This window comes from Crassostrea angulata, chromosome 6 (genome assembly GCF_025612915.1).
Source record: "Crassostrea angulata isolate pt1a10 chromosome 6, ASM2561291v2, whole genome shotgun sequence".
NCBI classification, from domain to species: domain Eukaryota; kingdom Metazoa; phylum Mollusca; class Bivalvia; order Ostreida; family Ostreidae; genus Magallana; species Magallana angulata.
In genome coordinates this window covers 40,411,538-40,431,879 of record NC_069116.1, presented here as the reverse complement: position 1 = coordinate 40,431,879, position 20,342 = coordinate 40,411,538, and the positions used below count along the sequence as shown (strand labels likewise).

Below are 20,342 nucleotides of genomic sequence, written 5' to 3'. Positions count from 1 at the left end.
TCAACAATACGGAACATTTATTGAAATATCATTTTAGAATATAATTGTGGGTGGGGCAGGACCAGTGAAACATTCAGCCATATTAAATGTATTAGATAAAGTTATCAAAAAATTAACCTTGGACCACTTAGCAGAAAAAAACCCACATCGATTCCTTCTAGAAAAAAACCCTTCCTGATATGCGTCTTAGCGAAGAAAAATGTTTATTAAGAACAAAGCACGGTTGGCGTATATACCGCAGATTTGACCTTTCTGCACTAAATATTATCGCTATATGCATTGAATGAAACATCAACAAATGGAACTGTTCAACAGTCATCATCAGCAAAATTATATGATAAAAGTATATTTAAATAAACAAAATTGAAATAGAAAATATTTTACATTACCAATTTAATTAATTATAATTTGTAAGAAGATTGGGGAACAAGATAGCGCAAATGCCCATTTGGTTTTGTCGTAAAAAACAATTTCAAATTAATTTTAATTCCAACCAAATATACTATACGATGTTAATTTACAAGTTTACAAAAGCATGATTTCTAACTTTTGAATATTTAAAAAAACGATAAGAAAAAAAAATTGTAAAGTTTTGGTGGTATCGAACCCACAGCCTAAAAACCCTAAATCTATGTTACCCAATGTCTGGTGCTCTAACCACTGAGCCATTTCAGTCACAACAAACGTCACTGTTAAATACTAAATGGAACTTCAACCACGAATTTACGGACTTGTAGTATTTCTCTAAAACGTTCAATTGTTGGGATACAAAATGACATTTTTAAAATATAGTGGGTTATCTCTCCATGTTTTTGTTGATTGAAATCGGTTTGATTTCCTTTTAACCTCATATAGACTATGACAAAAATATGGAGCCCAGACCCACTCTATAAAAGAAAAGGCATTGAAGTTCTAAAAATGGCACTATTTGGAGGTTTTGACACACATACGCCAGTTTATATCAACCTATTCTAAATATCTAACATATTTAAAGGTTATAAATCGATGTTATGGTAAATATACATTGTTTTTATTAATTGAGAAAGAAATTACGAGATTTATTCATATTTTAATTTTATAGTATCTTATCTTTCCTCATATGGGCAGTTTACACGCCTTATTCACCCATCTTCCTAATGAATTTATTCGTTTTATTTTAAGAATGGCACGCTGAAAATTAACGCCGTTTGACATTTCTCATCAATGCCGAAGCCTTTAGATATAATGGACGAAATGTGATAAACTGTATATTGATAATTCGGCAATTTTACAGGCTTTCAAAGACTGTTAATTTTTTTTTATCTTATAAAATTACACATGCAATACTTAATAAACACAATTTCAACCCCTTTTAGCTTTTAAGAAGGAATCACGTGTCAGTCGTGTGTCCAAGTAATTTCTAAATAAAATAAAAAAAAAATGATATTCATTTAAAGCCGAGTACTAATTCTTGTAGTGTAGTTCTTATATTGTTTTGATGTTGTTTTTTCAATCTACATTTAATTGAATAGTATAGTTCTCTAGATGCTTTGAATACAAATTAAAATAAAATGTCGAAAACACATATATCCTCGATTAGAAGCCGACTCCAGTACAGTGAAGAAAATTAAACTTACCACTAGAATTACAAAGTTCAAACGAAAATAATCACTCGTAAAATTAATAATATAAAGTAATGAAAGAGTAATACATGTACTAGTAAGTTATGGATCTTTTACATCGAAAAAAAAGATGTGTGGCAATATTATATTATATTAGTATATGGCGAAATATTGTATACATATGTACTATACTCTGTCCCGATTTTTGCTTCCACCACTTTTCGCTTGATATTTCGATGATAATAAATACTCAATGCTCAAACTATGTTCATCCATTAATATGAAAAATGTCTAGATTATCTGTTGTGAAACGCCCCCTCGATCGCTTCAGGTTTCCATACACATCTCAAAATAGAAAGTCTACGGGGATTTTGCATAGCATCAGCCGTTAATAAGCCCGGATGATAACGTTGAAAAATTGCGCGAGATGTCCCGAGTACTTTCGAATGGAGAAAAGATGTAAACATTTCCCCATTATAAATCTCAAGAAAATTGTTTTCGTTCCTGTGAAATTTTATGAGTGAAAAGGTATAATTTGTCAATGAAGACATTTTCCATTTCATTGATTTCAACTGAGTGAACTTCTTTCACAGGTATGTGTATTTTTATTAAAAATCATCAAAAAGTGATGGAAGCAATAACTTGGGACAGACTGTAGTATATGGCGAGGTATGGATCATCACCTTAAAACTTTGTGCAAGTTTAGTTGGCATCAATCCAGTAAGTTTACGTTATGTCGTAAGAGTTACGACGACGAAAGCAACAACAGACGCCGTACGCGTGTTCTTCAGGAAAGCTCTCCTATAAAATCAGTTGGCTCTAATGAGCTAATCGAAGATAAAGCACATTTCTCAGATTGACAATTACTGGAAAAACACTGTATTGATAATCTTTATTGAGAAATATGGTTGCACTAAATCATAAAATTACTCATCAATTTCATTGCCATGTTTAGAAAGCATAACAGAAAAAAATGTGATGGCAGTTATGGCGTTAAATAGGACGTATATTCCCATGAACAAACGATCAAGGATGAATGCCAATAGTTCCCATTCATTAGGATCTTCACAAATATCCTCTTGGTCTTTAAACTCAATGTCTTCAACATCCACTGGGATATTTCCATGGGATTCTTTGGCAATGTTTCCATTGGAACTTATCACATGGTCATCAGACTTTATGGTGTTGTTTGAATCGGAGTGCCTTGCTTTTGATTGGCTGTTGTGACGTGGAAGATGCTTTTCAATGCTTTTCACGGCATGCATAAACCTACCTTGTTTGATAATTACTTGTGAAGTGCAGGTGGTTTTAACGGAACTGACACAAACTAACTTCCGAAGTTTGTCCAGAAAGAGGCTGCGAAGAATGGGATGCATTTTGTATCTCTCTGGAGATTTATAATGCACGTGCATCACTATTCCAGACATTATACTGGACAGACACACCAACAGCATGGAAAAAGCAAAGTAAATGGCAAGGTATGGAAAGTGATCCGAGTCCGAGGGAAGTTTGTCTTGTACCAGAAATAGGAACACCGTAAGCGACAAAAGCACTGTCATTTGCAAGGAAATTTTTTCTCCGGAAATGGGTGGCAAAACGAAGCCCATGAAAGTTAAACTGGTGATGACAAAGCACGGGAAGATAATGGTCACAACGTAAAATGTCGGTTTTCTTTTCAGATAAATATGGACGATAATATCTGGAAATGGATCTGAACAACACAAGTAGTAGGCGACTCGTTTCTTGAGCTTTGTTGACTCCAGGCTCCATTCGTTGTGCAGCTGGAAGTTGTCAATATCGGCGCTGTCCCCAGCGGCCTCTAAGTCAATCTGCTTACCAGTGTACACCCATGATCCGAAAGTCAGTATACATACTTGGCTATCAAATGGGAAGTACGTCACGACCACCCGGCATACAGTGGTAATGATTGTCGCAAAATTGTAACTCACTTCTCCATCGGAAGTGACGTAGGCTCTATAGCGATCCATGTCAGGCATATTGGCTTCATCACAGACGCTTTCAAATAAGGTTATGTCGGGAATCCAGATCTTCTCATACGGAATCACAATATTAGTTATGTTGTCAAATTTCGAAGGGTCCCACTTTAACACGCAGTCTTTCCATCTTAACCGCATCCAAATTTTCAGACGGATAATTTGCTGCACTTCTATAAGCTCGACAATGTCTCTTACTGCTAGGCCAATTTTAACTGTCAGGTGACTTTGGTTGCCACAAATTGGTATAACATCGCGGTTGTACCTGGATGGGTCGAGAAGATATTCGGTCAGTGCTCGACTTTGTTGCGTTTTTTGTTGACCATAACAAGAGTTGATCAACAAAGTCAAGAAGAATGTAACAGCAAAAGTCGCAGAAATTCGACGCATCTTCTTTTTCTGAACGGGTGTCCTCTTGTCATGTCAAGGCAAGGAGTACGTCTCTTCCATATTGTTTTCTACAAAACAGTTCGACATTTGTAAACAAGCACAAAAATATTCATAAATAAATCAACATTCAGATAAATAAATTAAGCAACCGTTTATTTAGAACCACAACAAATGTAGTCTTTAGATTAATTAATTTAAATCAATACCTTCATTTCGAAAAAATATATAAGGAAAATGTCATTTTAACGACATTATTACGTTATGCGAAGAAATAATATTCAATCGGTGATTTAGCGTTGTCATATACAAATGTACTGTATACATTTGCGTACTAGTAGTAAAAGTTGAAGTTACTATTTTAATACTATGTTTGGTCTCGATCTTTGCATTTGTCTATATCGTGTACATCTTTACTACTCTCGTAGAAAAATCATAATTTATATTTACCGAGGTATACATGCACCGTTAATATTGTTTTAATTAAAGTTCAATTTGTTTTGCCTCGGACTAGAATGTCTCGACGTCAATGGATGAATCGCGTCACGTGATTGCCTCATAAATTTCTTTACACGGCAAACGTTTAAATTTATACGGCAACATGGCGGACGTAACGTTATTTGAGCTGATTTTTTTTACACAAACGTTCAACCATACCTTTAATTTTTAAGCCCCCAAATATTTAGAGGGACCCCCCTTTGCCCGTGACGTAATATTATGAAGGTAAAAAATTAGAGAATTAACTCAATTAAGCTATGAATTTAATTGTTATATATTATCTTTTGTTTTTTTACATATCAAACTGTAGGTCCTCGACAAAACAAAACACTTATAGGTTTGTTACTGACAAACCTAATAAGAAATAATGTACAGCAAAATGAAATTATCAATATTCACTATTGCCGAAGAAATCGATTGCTTTGCACAATTAATGTCTGTAAATGAATGTTGTAAATTGCTACAGCTATATATAGCTATTTGATATTGTATTTATTGTTTTAAGATTTTTAAAAATAGATATTCAGAATGAGTGCACCTGCTTTGCCTGTTAAATCTGCTGATGGGAAACCGCTTCGTTTTTAATTGGCTGTTGTGATGCATGTGTTAATTTTTGCAAGCAACTTGAGATGGTCTTTGAACACCAATTTTATACATAGAAGTACGTCAGTTTGAAAATAGACGTTATAAAGCTTTTTAACTTCTTTAAGATGCAGAAATAAGAATATGGCATTATTTGGGTTCGAAATGCTAATACAAATTTCTTGTACGTGAGCAGTAAAGAATGTGGGCGCTTAAGATGTAGATTCGGCAGGAATCTGGGCGCACAAGGAGAGTGAAAATTTTATCAATTAATTTTGAATATTGTTCGAATTATAACCGTTATTAGGTTTCTGTTGGATGTGGAATGAGTGGAAAAATATTTGAAATGCAAAAGGTTTCATTATAATATGGGTCTAAATATAGCAACACGATGCAATTCATGCAAAATCCTACTTATTTACAACTGTTTTTAAATGATTTTGTTGTCTCTGGGTCTTCTCTCCACAAATTTGAAACGTGTAAAGATAGCATATTTCAACATTAAAAATGTCGCTTTTTAAAAAAAGATGGAGAGATGACCCAGAGATGACTAATTATGTACTTTTTCAAATTATTTTTTGAAGGATAAAAAACTAAGTCCATTGATATGACAGTTGTTTCAAACAGTACTTTATAGAGCATATATCATGTATATTGACAAGTCTCGCATGGCTTAGTGGTTTCGTCCTGGATTAGTGAATACAGACATTCAGTGTTTTGGGTTCAAATCCACCTGGTGGTCTTTTAAAAAAAAATAAACTTTTTTGTTCTAAATGTTTGTTATTATAACATGATGTTGAATTATAATATACCTGTATATTTTAATTTGTTGTTATTGATTTCTAGATCTGCTGTATGAACACTATAAAAACATTATTTTCTTATTACTAGTTTTTTAGGATATACACAATATAACTTCATTAAAATATGTTTGCATTAACATTTCCAACTAGTTATCGGTTTATACCTCTCATTGCCATTTTTTGAAAGCTTTGTGAGTTTTTTAATAACCGGAATAGCCATGTACTTCGACTCTCAACATAATATATTTTTGTTGAAACCTGTACATAGCCTTTCGAGGTTATAGACATTTAAATCCCAATTGATTCGTGTCGAGGATTCCTGCAAACTTACAATCTTGTGCGCTCACTTTCTTTAAACTAAATTTTAGCAACTCTTTTTTTTTATTAAAGAGGGGAATGGAAATTATGATATCATAAACTTGAGACTTTGTAGACCTGATTTATCTATATAACGTTATTTTCAAAAATTTGAAAATCAAAATAAGAAAAAATAACCCAGTCAATTAACCCATGTGAAATAGAAGAGCATCGGAGTGACCCCGCGCCGCATCGATGTATCTTTTAATTATAAAGAGCCAATATTGATGAAATAGATATTGTATTCTAAATTTTTGTTTTTAATATTAATTCATATCTACATAGGGGTCTGCATGTAGGAAGCTGTCTAATGTCGATAATCAACACAACAAAGGCTCTGACAACGTCCATCAATGGTGAACAAGGGGAACAACTCTAACGTAAATTAATAGAGAAGTGCATTAAAAACCAGCCAGCTGAGAGATACGTATTTCTTACAATGAGCGTAAACGATGTTTAGTAAGTATCATTAGAGAGTTGACAACTAAACACTAAGATGTGAAAAGTAGTATTACTGAGGCCATTCATTGTTTTAACTTTTGAACGGTTCTATCCTACTTACCGGTTTTGTTGCGCCCAAAATTTCGTGACGCTAGATTGTGACGTCATTTAACATGGCCTATTTGCCGCCCCCCTTCTCTCGCTCTCTAGGCCTATTCCTTCTCTCTGCAAAACTGCCAAGACTGGTTTTACAAAAGAACTTAAGACCAGATTTATAAATGCTCATTATTAAAAGTTATAGGAATTAAAATTGTTTAAGCTAAATGTTGTTTTTTTTTATGTTAATTTTTTTCATTGAAGATCATTCCACGAGACTCATAATATTTAACACTTCATCATAAGTTTTTTTTTGTAAAACGCAGCTGATCTTTGCTTACTTTAGTTCAATCCACAAAGGGGGAAAAATAAAACTGCGAGTGTCATCAATTTTCTTCCAGTTTTGTTCTTTTGGTTTTTTTTTACTACCTCAATTTCACATAATAAACTGGTTTTTCTTTGAGTCTTATGATTTAAAAGCATTGGTACTTGCCATTAAAAAACCATTTCCTTTACAGGATTCACAAATACATTCAATTTTTAAAATTGATTTTATGGTTAAAACTAATTAAATGATGGAATAGAAAAACAAAGCAGTGATTTATCCTTTAATTACTTTTAATCAAAAGACAAGTAAAATTTTTGGCAAGGTTAAGTGCAATACAAGTACAATGTAGTAATACTGTATTTCAGACAATGTAAATTTATTGCATCTGTCACTGGTTCATGGGGAACTGTTCATGTATAACATGTATGTTTATAATTCATTGTAATAATTTTAAAAACGAGGTCTGGATACATGTAATAATAAGTTAATAAAAATAAATTTAAATAAAAACAAGTCTATTCATTGAAGACATCAATATTCAATGATTGCTCTTTTACTGACAAATTGAAAAAATAATGATGAAATTGGAGCAAACCATAAGAAAGATCTTAATCAAATTACAACACTTTTTAAAATTTTACTATGTAGTTGTATGATATAACCCCCCCCCCCCCAAAAAAAACCCCCCAAAAACCCCCAAAAACAAAAACAAATCAAAGGCCGGAACGGCCACAAAGGCGTCGAGCTGACATTTTCTTTTATATAGAATGATATCAATAATTTGAATTTCTGTACTAACATATATAGTCGTTTATCAAATAATAAAAAAGAATAAAAAAGGAAATAAATTACGTTTTGTGCTGTTTCAAAAACAATTCAAATCTTGTAATACGTTTAATACTTCAAGGAACTTATTTTTTTATGCGCATTAAAAAGGCGGTGCAGTGCATGAATTTTTTTGCCGATTGCCAATCCAGATGATCGCTAGAAGGCTGCCGAGCATTAGCTCGACGCCTTAAAAACAAAAATATTTGAATACATGTTACATTTATGAGAACAAACATAATACATGGAATAGTGCCCATATTAAACAGTTTAATAAACACCAAAAGTATCCTTTTTAAGAAGATTGAAAACTTAGATGATTGCACATACTGTATATGTTTTTTTTAAACTATTACAATTTTGTGTAAAAAAGATTGTTACAATATATAATATCATATACACAATAAGAAGCGTGATATAAAGTTGGAGTATTTCTATATACTGTGGGTGCATCATCTTGACATCATGTTTCGGACATTACTGTGCTTCGTGGTGACGTTTTTATTTAAAAATAAATTAACTGTTAGATATGACTTTTATGAAAAATATATGATAGACAGCCACTTTGTCTTCATATTTTTCAATTGACCCTTTTATTTGGTTACAAGTATTTTCACGATGATCCAATTTTCCAGATGACATTATTATTTACATCGCAAAATATTCAAAATGCAAAACTCATGTACAGTATTGCTTGCTTTAAGATACTTTTTGTATAGCAAATGATGACATACGCAAATAAAAATTTTTTTCCCCCTATTTTCGAAAATTTTGTATCATGCGAAAAGAAAACCCAAATAACACATAATTATTCAATAATTATCCCTGATCAGATAGACTGATTAATTGTCAGACAACGATTTCACTCTAAATTCTTGGTAAGAGTATCAACACAGGAAGTTATCCGGGCACCTGATAAAGTAAACAATTAAAAAAGAAATAATAAAAAATAGAATTATAACACAAAAACATATTGGGTGTTTTTTTCCATTGTAAAACTACTCCCTGCAGTGTCATAGTTGTAACTAACAAAATTAATAAGGATCAAATTCATGCATGGTACAAATGTACCTGATTATCAAAAAAAAAAATAGAAAGAAAGAAAACCCTGGCTTCTAGAGTATGCTTGATACATGAATACTGGTAATAACAGACTAGAAAGTTAATGTATTTTCCCCCTAATAAACACATCTCATTTATCAATGTTTATAAAATCATCAGATACTTTACCAGACTTACAGTGACCAAGATTATTCATACATAAATAGTATCTGCACTTTCTATCTTTGTATAAGTTATTGCTCATTCAAGTGAAAGTGTATACATGTACATAAACAATGTAAAAACAGATTTTGCCAAGTATAAAATTGTTATCATTCCAGTTTTACATAGTGTATCAATAGTACCGGTATACATGTCATACATAACAGATCATGTATGAATACAGTACAAAATGTACATGAACATGCAAAAATATTCCATTTCTTATTATTTTATAAAATGGAAAGTACAAACAACTTTAACATTTTTATACATGTACATAGTACATAAATACATATGGTGCGGTAGGTGGATTTCTTTAATACCCTTCGCTTGATTAACAAATGAAATCTTAAATAAACAAATTTTAACAACTTGTCTTCATGAAAATATGAAGTAAACTTGACTTTACACAACACACAACCACCCTCAACAATATCCCCAATCCCCCATCCCACCCCAAATATTAAAACATTTGGCACAAGTTTCAAAGATGAACAACCTGCATTGTATATAAATTAACTTCAATTAACCTTTTACATCTTCAAGGATCTCTGTTATAACTGTTGCCTTATCTCCTTTCAATGTATTGCTACAGTCTGTGATTTCTACATTTGGTACACAACTTTTGCTAGTATCTGTACCATCTACTGACTCATTGATTTTGGATACATCTGTATCTATGTGGGACTTTTCAGTGTCTGGACATTGGCTATACAAAACGTCACTGTTACACGAGTCTTCCATGGACATGACCAAGTTTTTTTTTAAAATCATCTGGGTTTCCAATATCCTCCTTGGGAAAATTTTCAGCTCCTTTGCTGGCCCCTGTCTTTTCTGCAGATTTATCATTGGATTTTTGAGGGACTGATGGTTCAGCATCCTTCAGAGGCGAACTATCTGCAGATGATGTATCTTTTAATTCCCGAGAGTCCCTCTTTGTAGAATTACGCCTTGAAATCCCTTCTCTTCGTGCCGAAGGTGCTTTTAACAGACCCTTTGTTTTGATCAGCTCCTCATCAAGGGGGTTAACTCTGTTTACAGCAGTGAGGGTTTCTCTCTCTTCCTCTGCTATGCGGATAGCATCAACTCTAAATCAGGAGAGCAAAATTTAATAATGATTCAAATTAAAACGATAGAGGTTATAAGAAAAGATATCAGAAACTGCACTTCAATCGACATTAGATTTCAAGATCAACTCGACAACGAAATCCCCCAAAATTTGTATTCCACAAATTTTTATGAAACCAGGGTACGAACTGTAACTAAGAAGCATTTAACCAATCAAGAACAATACAGGTACTTTTATAGTATTTTTGACCACACAAGTACATACCTGTGCTGTGAGTCTGGCTGCATTGTACTGATCTCTTCAAACATGGCGGCTATGTTGCTGTCTTGGTCACTTTCCTTACTTGATTGGGTCAGCCTTGAAAAAAAAAAAACCATTGTAAAATCATTTTGATAATATTGAAAAATATCTTTAGTTAAATCAATTCCAAATTTATGTTACATAAAAATGAGTTGAAGCTATCCAAAAAGGACTAAAACACCCCCTCCTTCCTAATTTATCCATGCCATGTTGATAATGACATGACCTCGGCTAAATGAAAGTTGATAACCATAGTTCTTCTTTTTTTTGAAGTAGCTGCATACCAGATGATATAAAATTATTCTAATTTCAACGTATTTCAAGTAATGGATCAGTCTAAAATTTACCTCAAAGGATGTTCTGATAAACTAGAGGTACTGTGAGCAAGCTCACAATTGATACCCCCCGCTAAGAAAAAAATCATAAAGCATGTATTTTTGCTATTATTGAAAATATTGGATGAATCTATTTCACTGTCCATTTTCTTTAAATAACAACTGCTCTCTTTTTTAAAACTGTAAATGCTAATAGGAGTAAACAAACCAATTTCTATCCTTTAATTCCATTTTATTTAAAGTTAACTGTTAATGCATGAGGACATTTGCATCCTTCCGTTAACAACTATGACTCTTATCAAATAAATCCACATGTCAAGCAGCCATTTAATATTTAAACATTTTGAATTATTGGTATACTGAGCCTGATGTTTTCCCAAATTTTTTTCCATATATTCCCCCCCCCCCCCCAAAAAAAAAATTTCATCGGGGCAGGCCATTTTCAGAGAGACGGGAATGAAAATCTAAAAATAATTTTATGTGGCCTGAGAAGAGCAAACTTTGTGTCAAATTTTAGCTTCTAATATTTCCATTAATACAAGACATGACACAGACAGAATTTAGCATTTTTGAAACAATGACCTTGAACTTCCTCAATTGACCTTGGGTCAAGGTCATGACACATCCTTAAGTTATAAGCAATATTTGTGTGAAGTTAGAACATTTAATGCTTCTCAATAAGGAAGATATGGACCGGACACAAATTTTGCACTTTTTCTGCCAGTGACCATGACCTTGCCTGAATGACCTTATGTCAAGGTCATGACACACCCTTAGGTCATAAGCAATCTTTGTGTGAATTAAGAACTTCCAATGTTTCTCCATAAGAAAGATATGGACCAGACACGATTGCACAGACAGACGGACGGACTGACAGACGGACAAGGTGATTCCTATATACCCCCCCCCCCCAAACTTTGTTTGCGGGGGTATAATAATAAATTAACAAGAATTAAACCCTGGGCTGTGTTTTACAAAATAAAGAATTTGATCCACTAAAATATATACCGTATTAAACCATTTCTTAACAACTATTTTGATATATACAGTTACATTTACTGGTAAATAAATAAAATCACTAATTAATTTATAATTAATAAGCATTCATCAATTTGGTTGTAAGTTCTATCATAAAACACAGCCCTGGATTTTCAAATTATGAAATAAATAAAATGGATGCTGAATCCTACTTGGGAGCCAGTCTTTCAGAAACCGAGGCAATAGACTTGACGAAGGAGCCCAGCTGTGTCAGAATGGTGTTCATGTGGCCAGTCTCCTGCTTCAGTCTCAAAATATCACTCAGTTGACCTACATGAAAAAAATTAGAAGTGTTACCTTTTTCTGTACTGGTAAACGCAACATAAATTGTTTGGACCCTACTAAAAGCAATATGAAACACCTCACCTTTGAACACTTCCTGTTCTGTTGCCATCTTCTTTATAACCTCCTCCCAATGCTGTAAATAAAAAATCATATAACATTAGGTTATGTATTTGATTTTTGGGAGGTTTTATTGTAGAAATTTACATTTTGCAGTGTATTCTATTTCGCAATTTTGGCAAAAAGCGGCTTCCACTTCATCAAGTACATTGCCAAATATCATGCATATACATGTGTATGCACATAAATAAGTACATTCAAAAATGTGCTTTAAAAGTTAAATCTATGCTCCTAAAAACCATTTGAAAAAGTATTTTTTGACCAAACACTGTGTATGCTAAATATACCCAGTAATATATTTACAGTATTTTACAGACTACAGACCTTCTCCAGAGATGGCTGTTTATTCTCTGTCAGGAGGAACAGATTATCCAGGTCTTTCTGTAAGTCTGTGATCTCTTCCTGTAGGTCAGACACAGCAGATGTCTTGATCAGACATCGCCTCAGGGTCAGGTCTCGCTGTAACTCCTGGACATTATACTTAAGCTTCTCAATACGCTGACAAAAAAGCTAAAAACGAGGCAAAGATTGTGCATGAGTAATTTGTGACTGTAAAAACAATAAAATGTGGATACATTTTTATGGAAACGGAGTAAATAAAGTTTAAAAAATTATCAATTGATTTTAGGAAATTGCTAAATAATGTTTTCAAGGGAGTATAAAAATTTTACCTTATGGGAAGTTTCAAATTCTCCACAGTGGTCTGCAAAGGTGCTCTTGGAATCGATGAAGGATATCTTGGGCAGAGTATAGCCTCGTCGCCCGTACTGAACAGAGCCGCCGCTACAGTGCTGCCGCGAGTTCATGGTGCAGGTGGTGAGGGTGGTGGTCATCGACATGGAACTGAATATAAACCAGGAATTCAATAAAATTATTCATCAAAAATGAAACTAGAACTGTCCTAATGGGACTAATACCCCCGCTAGGCTAATTTCAAATGGGACAAATAATTGAATTGAATAATAAAGGTTTGGAACACATACAAAAAAAAATTTCTAGAATTGTAAATAAAAAAAAAAATTAGTTAACAAAGAAAAAATAAAATCAAAATTGTCAGAATTTCACTGTAAATACATATCTATAACAGTAATACATTTACAAATGTATGTATTTGATGATATATTTTCTTAATTTAATTGATTTAAAGAAAAACCAACAAAATGACAATAACCCCTCCCTTTGCAGTGAATAGAAATACCGGTAGCCAAGCAATGCTCTTCTGTTGATAAAACTTTCAATATCTTACTAATAAGAGTCTTGACAGATGCAATTAGTTGTTTCAAATTTTCCTCACTTTCTCCTATGGCACAATGGAACTCCATATCAGAAAATTGATCCCATAGGACTATGATTTTCTTTGATGAACTTGTTAAATTTAATAAACTCCCAAAACATTACCATAATTATCATACTATGTAAAAATATGTAAAAAAAGAAAATCTAATATTACAAACAATTTTAAAATTGCCAAAACACTACAATCATATCAGTAATTTTGAATTTCATTTAAATTAATGCCCAATAGGGTCACTTCATCAATTTACTTGACAAATAAATTTAAACAACCTCTAAAAATAGTTTAACTTCTTTATTAATAATTAAATTATTTATTACCTTATAATGATAGACCTTTTGGTTTACATGAAACAGTTTTAAAATAGCCCCAAAACCATCACCCACTTTACAGATTATCAATTTCCCCTAAACACATGCTCCATCTGAACCATGGCTCAGATAATGGCTCCCTTGGGACAGATGAATTCAGCCACACTTGTCTTTGATGTTCTTATTAGCTCCTAAGAATTTATCATTGACAAACAAAAACTTTGCATTGTCAGTTCATAGAATACTCATAAAAAATAATTTTTTTTTATTAATTAAGACATAAAGACAAAAAACTTCATCTGGATGTATTTATATAAATATATTTTAGAGTGTTTTCTATTAATTAATTAATAAAATCTGTAAGGATTACCTCCCTTACTTTTCAACATTAGTGTACAATATATAGATTAAGGAAAATGAAAACTGTCATAAAATCATTAAATCTTGTCTGATCTTAAAAAAAATTGCAGGTGCACATCTTCAGATGGTGTTCAACATATGTACAAATTTTCAAACTGTTCCATGCAGTAATAAAAAATTCTATAGGGGGGACAAAGTTGCGTCTACAGACAGACGGACAGACGGACAGGGTGAAACCAATATACCCCCCTAAACTTCGTTTGCGGGGGTATAATTATAGCCTGAGTAAGCTGCATTACTTTTCTATTTACATGACCTGTACCTTGGAATGCTGGGGGTGGAGTTTGTGAGGGGTGGGGATGCGGTGATGTTACCAAGAGGGCCAGGCACTCTAGAGGGGAACAGCAGTGGCTCCAAACACCTGAAAATAACCCAAAAATAAAGGATTATAAATGCTGCAAAAAACAACCTACTGGTAGATACGTCTTGTTTCAACATACTTTTAATTGGCAATAATGTCATAATTGCACTGATCTTACTTGGAGTATTGCACTTTGTAGTGAGTAGTAATCTGTCCACTCTGCGAGGGATGGAGGGGGTGTTGTTGATTTATAATAGATTTCAGACGATCCATTAAGATCTGGGGGGGAAAATGATGAAAAATTTGAACTTTTATGTCATGGGAATACCGTACACATTTTATTCTTTGAACAAAAAAAAATTAATTCTCAATAAATTGAAATGTAATAATTGAATACAAATCTACATGAAAATATTCTTACATAAGCCAAATCTAGAAATTCGAATCGATTGGCTGAACTGGTGAATGCTGAACATGTGACTAGGTGGGTGTGTAGGGTGGGTAATAATGTGCTCAAGGTGGATAACTCCTTCTTGAAAATTTTCTCCTTTTCTTGGTATTGCCTGTCAAAATAAAATGAATAAATAAATTTTCTATCATTTGGTACATGTAAGTCCAACCTTTAAAATCTGGGAAATTTACAACAATAGATTTATTAAAGCTGATAACATTTAAACTATCAGCTCTTATGAAACAAGAATTTGCTTACTCCACAGAAAATTATACTGGCTTTACCAAGGTGAGATTAAGCTTATATTTATCCATTTAGAATTACCTTTCTATATAAATATATTAAATAGATACTGTATATAAACTCTTAGTTTCTGCAGTGCAAGTATTTGCATGTTGATTGCAAAATAGAAAAATATCATTATTTCACTAGCATTTTTGGGAGTTGATTTTTAATCAACTCTCCTCTGCAGTCACTCGGACAAACCGAAAGTGAAACAGTGTTTGGACCTCAGCACAAATCATTGCTCCTGACAAGACTTAGTTCTTGAAAATAATTGATGAATTCAATGTAATGTATGCTAAAGCATTGTTTTTCAAGGAAACTTATTTACAAATACCTTAAAAATAGTCAGATTTTAAATGGTACGAACAATTTAAATATTTTTTGTAGTCGTATGTATTTCTACGCCAGAGTTCAATATAGTCTCGTTCAACTCGACGCTCGGCTGTCTCCGTGAACCCTTGTCGGAGATTTACGGTGTCAGCCGAGCGTTTGGTTGAACGAGACTAGAGTTTAATATTGCTTGGATCCATACAATTTTCGAGAAATATTTTTACCACTGATACATAGTTTGATTGAATTAATTTTATCTTTAAATATTATTTAACATTATTCATATGGAGGTTTCTTGACATTCTAGTCGAAAAAGTTCAAAAATTCATATAATTATAAAAATATGCATAATTCAAATTACAAACTACGTAAACATGTACTTGTCATGCAAAATAACATATCATTGATTTTAAAATAAATAAACATCGACAAAATCAACTCCCGTCAGTTCTTCAGTACTTTGATTAACTAATGACTTCAAAATATTAATTAAACACATTTATTTGCCTTTGAATTATTTACAGGAAATTCATCTCTACTCTTACATCCAATTACTAACTATCCACATGAATGGTCAATTTAACATTTCTCAATTCTAAATACATACAGTGTATGTACATGTATGTTACACTTAAAACCAACTTAGCTTCTTGTAAAATATGTACTTGTAAAGTAGACATTTGAGTCATCAAACACTGATAAATGTACCTGTCCACTTCATTGAGAAGTTCTGTTTTCATCTCTGTGATTTTTTCCATCATCAGGTCATACAAATCGGTGACAGCTTTTTTTTCATCTTCAGAACTTTTCTGTATTTCGGAGAGAAGAGCCTTCAGAAGGAAGATGGTGTCTCGGGCTGAGTTCTGCAGCTCTCTTACAGCCTGAAACAAAGATTGATTGCAGTTTTACAAAGATTGATTGCAGTTTTACAAGTATGACCTTGCAAAAACATAATGTACTGTACCAGAAAATTATTTTTCGTCTGCCTACGGGTATCAAAGGAGATTTTGAAATCACCAAGATTACAGGCAAGAAAATTATTGGTATATGTTTAGCTAAAGTCCTTTAAAATCTCTCACAATCATCAAAGTTTAAGTTTGAAATAAAAGTGAAGGTTAACTGATACAATTATCAGTACTTTTACTTAATCAATCCAATTTAGCATATATAGGTGTTTAGTCTTTACCTGCATGCTTTGATCCAGTTTTTTACACCCTTGTGCATAAGCTGTCTCCAGATCCATGCAGTGTGAACGGCTTTCCCTGTCAATCATAATCCATCATTCACAATATTCATAAATAATAACAAAATTCATGAATTTAAACACCAATTTCTTGTTACAGCCCATTTTGAAATGACCCGCCTTTTATCTATGATGCCAACCTACATTTTCATGTCTCTGAAACAGTTGATACACAGCATGGTTTTCTTCTCTGTGGAGAACAAGATATAGGGCTCTCTGTGGATTACTGAAAAAATATTTATATGCAAGTTCAAACTTGTAAAATCCAAATTCATGTCTGATTATTTTTGTAAACTTAGTACTAAAAATTAAGTTCTTGTAGCAAGTCTCCATCCAGTATAATTATCTACAAGTGAATTTCCAAATTTAGCCAGCCCCTTCCTACTTTTATTGAATTTGCTCTAATGTATATTAATCATTATCAAATAAATGCCTTACAGCATTCTCTGTGGACCTCCTTGGTTCTCTTGGACAGATTGATCACATCGTGACTAGCGAACATTTTGGCTTTGTGGGTCTCCGTACGACAATGGAGACACAGTGCTTGGGAGCAGGTGTTGCAGAAAAACATTTCGGACGAAATCTATTGAATGAAAAATATATGTTTAACCAGAAATAGGAATGCAACTACAAACTATAGGTAAAAACTAGGCAAAAATTAAATTGTTAAAGGAGGGAGTGGAGAAAATACTTAGATTCTTAGAGTCGCTCATATCACTATATGCGTACTAGTATAGATATACTCAATGTTTAATTAATCAAACGAAGAAAATTGTAGTTCTAAACAGTCCGATTGACTGACTGAATTATATAATGATACAATAGACATAGCTCTTTATATAAGCACACATGTATGTATGAACTAAGACTTTGTCTACCTACATTGTACAGTATATAAAAAGATTTGATATGTTTCCACATACAGTATACATGTAAATATTATCTGAAAATTTTCCAATTAGACAATTCAAACCTCATCACAGTTGGCGCATGGTTCCAGATCCTCCCGAGAACTTTGATCCACCAAGAATTTCATCAGGTGATCGGAGGAGGGCATAGACTCATTATCCTTTAGGCTTGTTACACACCTGAAAAAATATGGCAAGTTCTTTTTTCATACAATAGATACATGTAATTAAAAAGGCTTGATAAGTTACATTAAATCTGTATAAATTATATAGAAGTTGGTACATCATGGGGTTACTTTTGCAAACTGCATAAATCTATACAGAGATGTGATTGGCTGAGGACTAGGAAATCAAATCAATCAGAGGTTGGCATTGATTTTAAGAATGGCTATTTGACTTTCAAATTAAATTCACAGAACTCTGTGTTTCCCCTGAAAGATTACATCCATGTCAACAAGATGTATATGATTTGTATAATCAATTGTGCATGCTGTTAAGAACTTCAATGTAGCTTTATATCCTCAGAATATATTGTATTTCAAATTTGGATAGCTAATTTTATTTTAGATGTAGAAGATATCATGTACAGCTACAGTATATATATGCATCTGATTTTGTCAGTGTTTTTTTTTCATTACAGTTTAACCTTACCCACACAGTGGACAGCTTAGTCTGTTGTCTGCGGCCCTGCCCCTCAGGCACTGCGAGCAGTAGCTATGGTAACATGACAAAATACAGGGGTCATTGTACTTCTCATTACAGAGGTAGCACTGTAGCGGGTTCCATTTCGTCACATCAATGCTGGTGTTGTTTTCCAGAGACTGAAATATGTCACCCGACATCTTCATTGAACCCGATACCTTTGTACTTTTTCTTCAGCACAGCTGTCATCTGTATCTAAACAACTTTTCTTTTTTTAGCAGCCATCTACAAAAAGAATTTTTCAATATGCTCAGTCAACAGTGCAATTTATAAACTGGTTAGTCCAAATGGAAAGTTTTCTTTTTCTCATAAATTGTTCCACAAAATTTACAACACTGTGCTAAACCAAGTACATCAATAATTTTTTTTCAATGGGGTTGAATATCTTCTTTTAATGTTGTGATGTCTTATACCATTCCAATAATTCTGTATTGCATTAATAGCTCTGAAGTGAAAACTTTCCTTTATTAGATTTTGTAAATACTGTCATCAATCATCAATATTGTTTGCTTTTCAGTCAGAGCACATACTAGTAAGTATTTTCTGGTGGTCTTTTAATGTATATAAAGCTTTGACAAAAGCCTTGACATCAAAAGTTTGTTGTAAGGTAAAGGATCAATAGTTAGTGAATATTGTAATATGATGCCTGAATCATGCCTAACATGTATTCTCTTTTGAGAAGCGACACTGGACAGGCATAGCCTTGGATGTAGGCTATGCCTTTCCACTTCTCAAAAGAGAATAGCCTAACATTAATTTAACCACCTGCACATCATCCAAACTATCCCAGTTGCATTTAATCTTACTACGACTTACAAAGGATAAAGTCTCATCTGTCTATAATACATGTAAACATTAGGTAGACTTCGAAAGAATTTCAGAACTTACTGCTTTGGACAAAACTTTAACCTATGACCATGGTAAGTCCTGCAAAATGCGTGGTTCACAGTCTGACACGATTTTGTGCATACTCTTACAGAATGTAACAAGTATCATATATGCTGTTAAAATACATACATAAATCAACGATTTGGATTTTTTCATACACGGGGGTAAACATCCGAGTCACTTTTACCTGTAACGCCCTGTCTACACATTAACACTGTGGCCTTTCCATACCTCATAAATTTCCCGTCATGATTATGTTACATAAAGCTAATATGTGTGCATACTTGTTCCCCCATTATCGTTAAAATTACACATTTTTATGAATCTTCATACCTTTTCTTTTCCGTCAAATCATAAATGGGCATGTAACTGAGAACCTTTGAGTATTCCGAGCCCGATGCAAAAAACCCCCAAGACGAGCCAAATGGAATGAGAGTACCAATGCACCGGATGTTGACATCAGAGAAGTGTTAATACAAAGATTGAGCCGCACAGAAAAAGGTATGGCTAAGGTGATTGGCTGAATTAATTGCTGAAATAATGATTATTTCAAAGTAAATTTATCATTGTTTAAAATGAATGATGGATCGAAGAAGTACTGCAAAAAGTGAAGAAATAAGAGGGGTTGAAATAGGGGGTGGGTGTCAATTTTGGGACTTGGATTATTTGCTGCGGATCGCTGTAAGTTGTAAACAAGCTCAATTTTGACCTATAAACGCCATGGAACCCTATGTATTTCTATTGATTTTGTGTTAGTGCTTGGAATGAACTTTCAAATGTGACCAAGGATATGTCTGTAAGTGTAATAGCAAACTAGCCAGGTGGGTTTAGGTTAACATTGAGCCCTATGGGAAATGAATTGGTACGAGTAACCATGCACGGATCTACGG

At 33.2% G+C, this 20,342-nt stretch overlaps 2 protein-coding genes across 2 annotated transcripts; both read right to left on the bottom strand.

The window, feature by feature from the left end:
* Window positions 1-2,484: 2,484 nt before the first annotated feature.
* Window positions 2,485-4,048, bottom strand: LOC128189329 (acetylcholine receptor subunit alpha-like 2). The gene has a single exon (XM_052860892.1). The coding sequence runs from the start codon at window positions 3,983-3,985 to the stop codon at window positions 2,528-2,530; it is 1,458 nt and encodes a 485-aa protein (XP_052716852.1). The 5' UTR covers window positions 3,986-4,048; the 3' UTR covers window positions 2,485-2,527.
* Window positions 4,049-8,422: 4,374 nt separating this feature from the next.
* Window positions 8,423-19,842, bottom strand: LOC128189823 (RING finger protein 207-like). Its single transcript, XM_052861592.1, is given in 17 exon segments — window positions 8,423-9,943; window positions 9,945-10,263; window positions 10,509-10,601; window positions 12,070-12,187; window positions 12,284-12,335; window positions 12,644-12,829; window positions 12,991-13,162; window positions 14,607-14,705; window positions 14,824-14,924; window positions 15,067-15,208; window positions 16,420-16,592; window positions 16,898-16,973; window positions 17,099-17,180; window positions 17,393-17,537; window positions 17,928-18,042; window positions 18,514-18,789; window positions 19,786-19,842. Coding segments are annotated over 16 exon segments (2,313 nt in total). The 5' UTR covers window positions 18,711-18,789; window positions 19,786-19,842; the 3' UTR covers window positions 8,423-9,700.
* Window positions 19,843-20,342: the final 500 nt, after the last annotated feature.

Coding starts and splice junctions, on each gene's coding strand:
- LOC128189329 (XM_052860892.1), bottom strand. CDS start 3,985: ATGCGTCGAATTTCTGCGACTTTTGCTGTTACATTCTTCTTGACTTTG.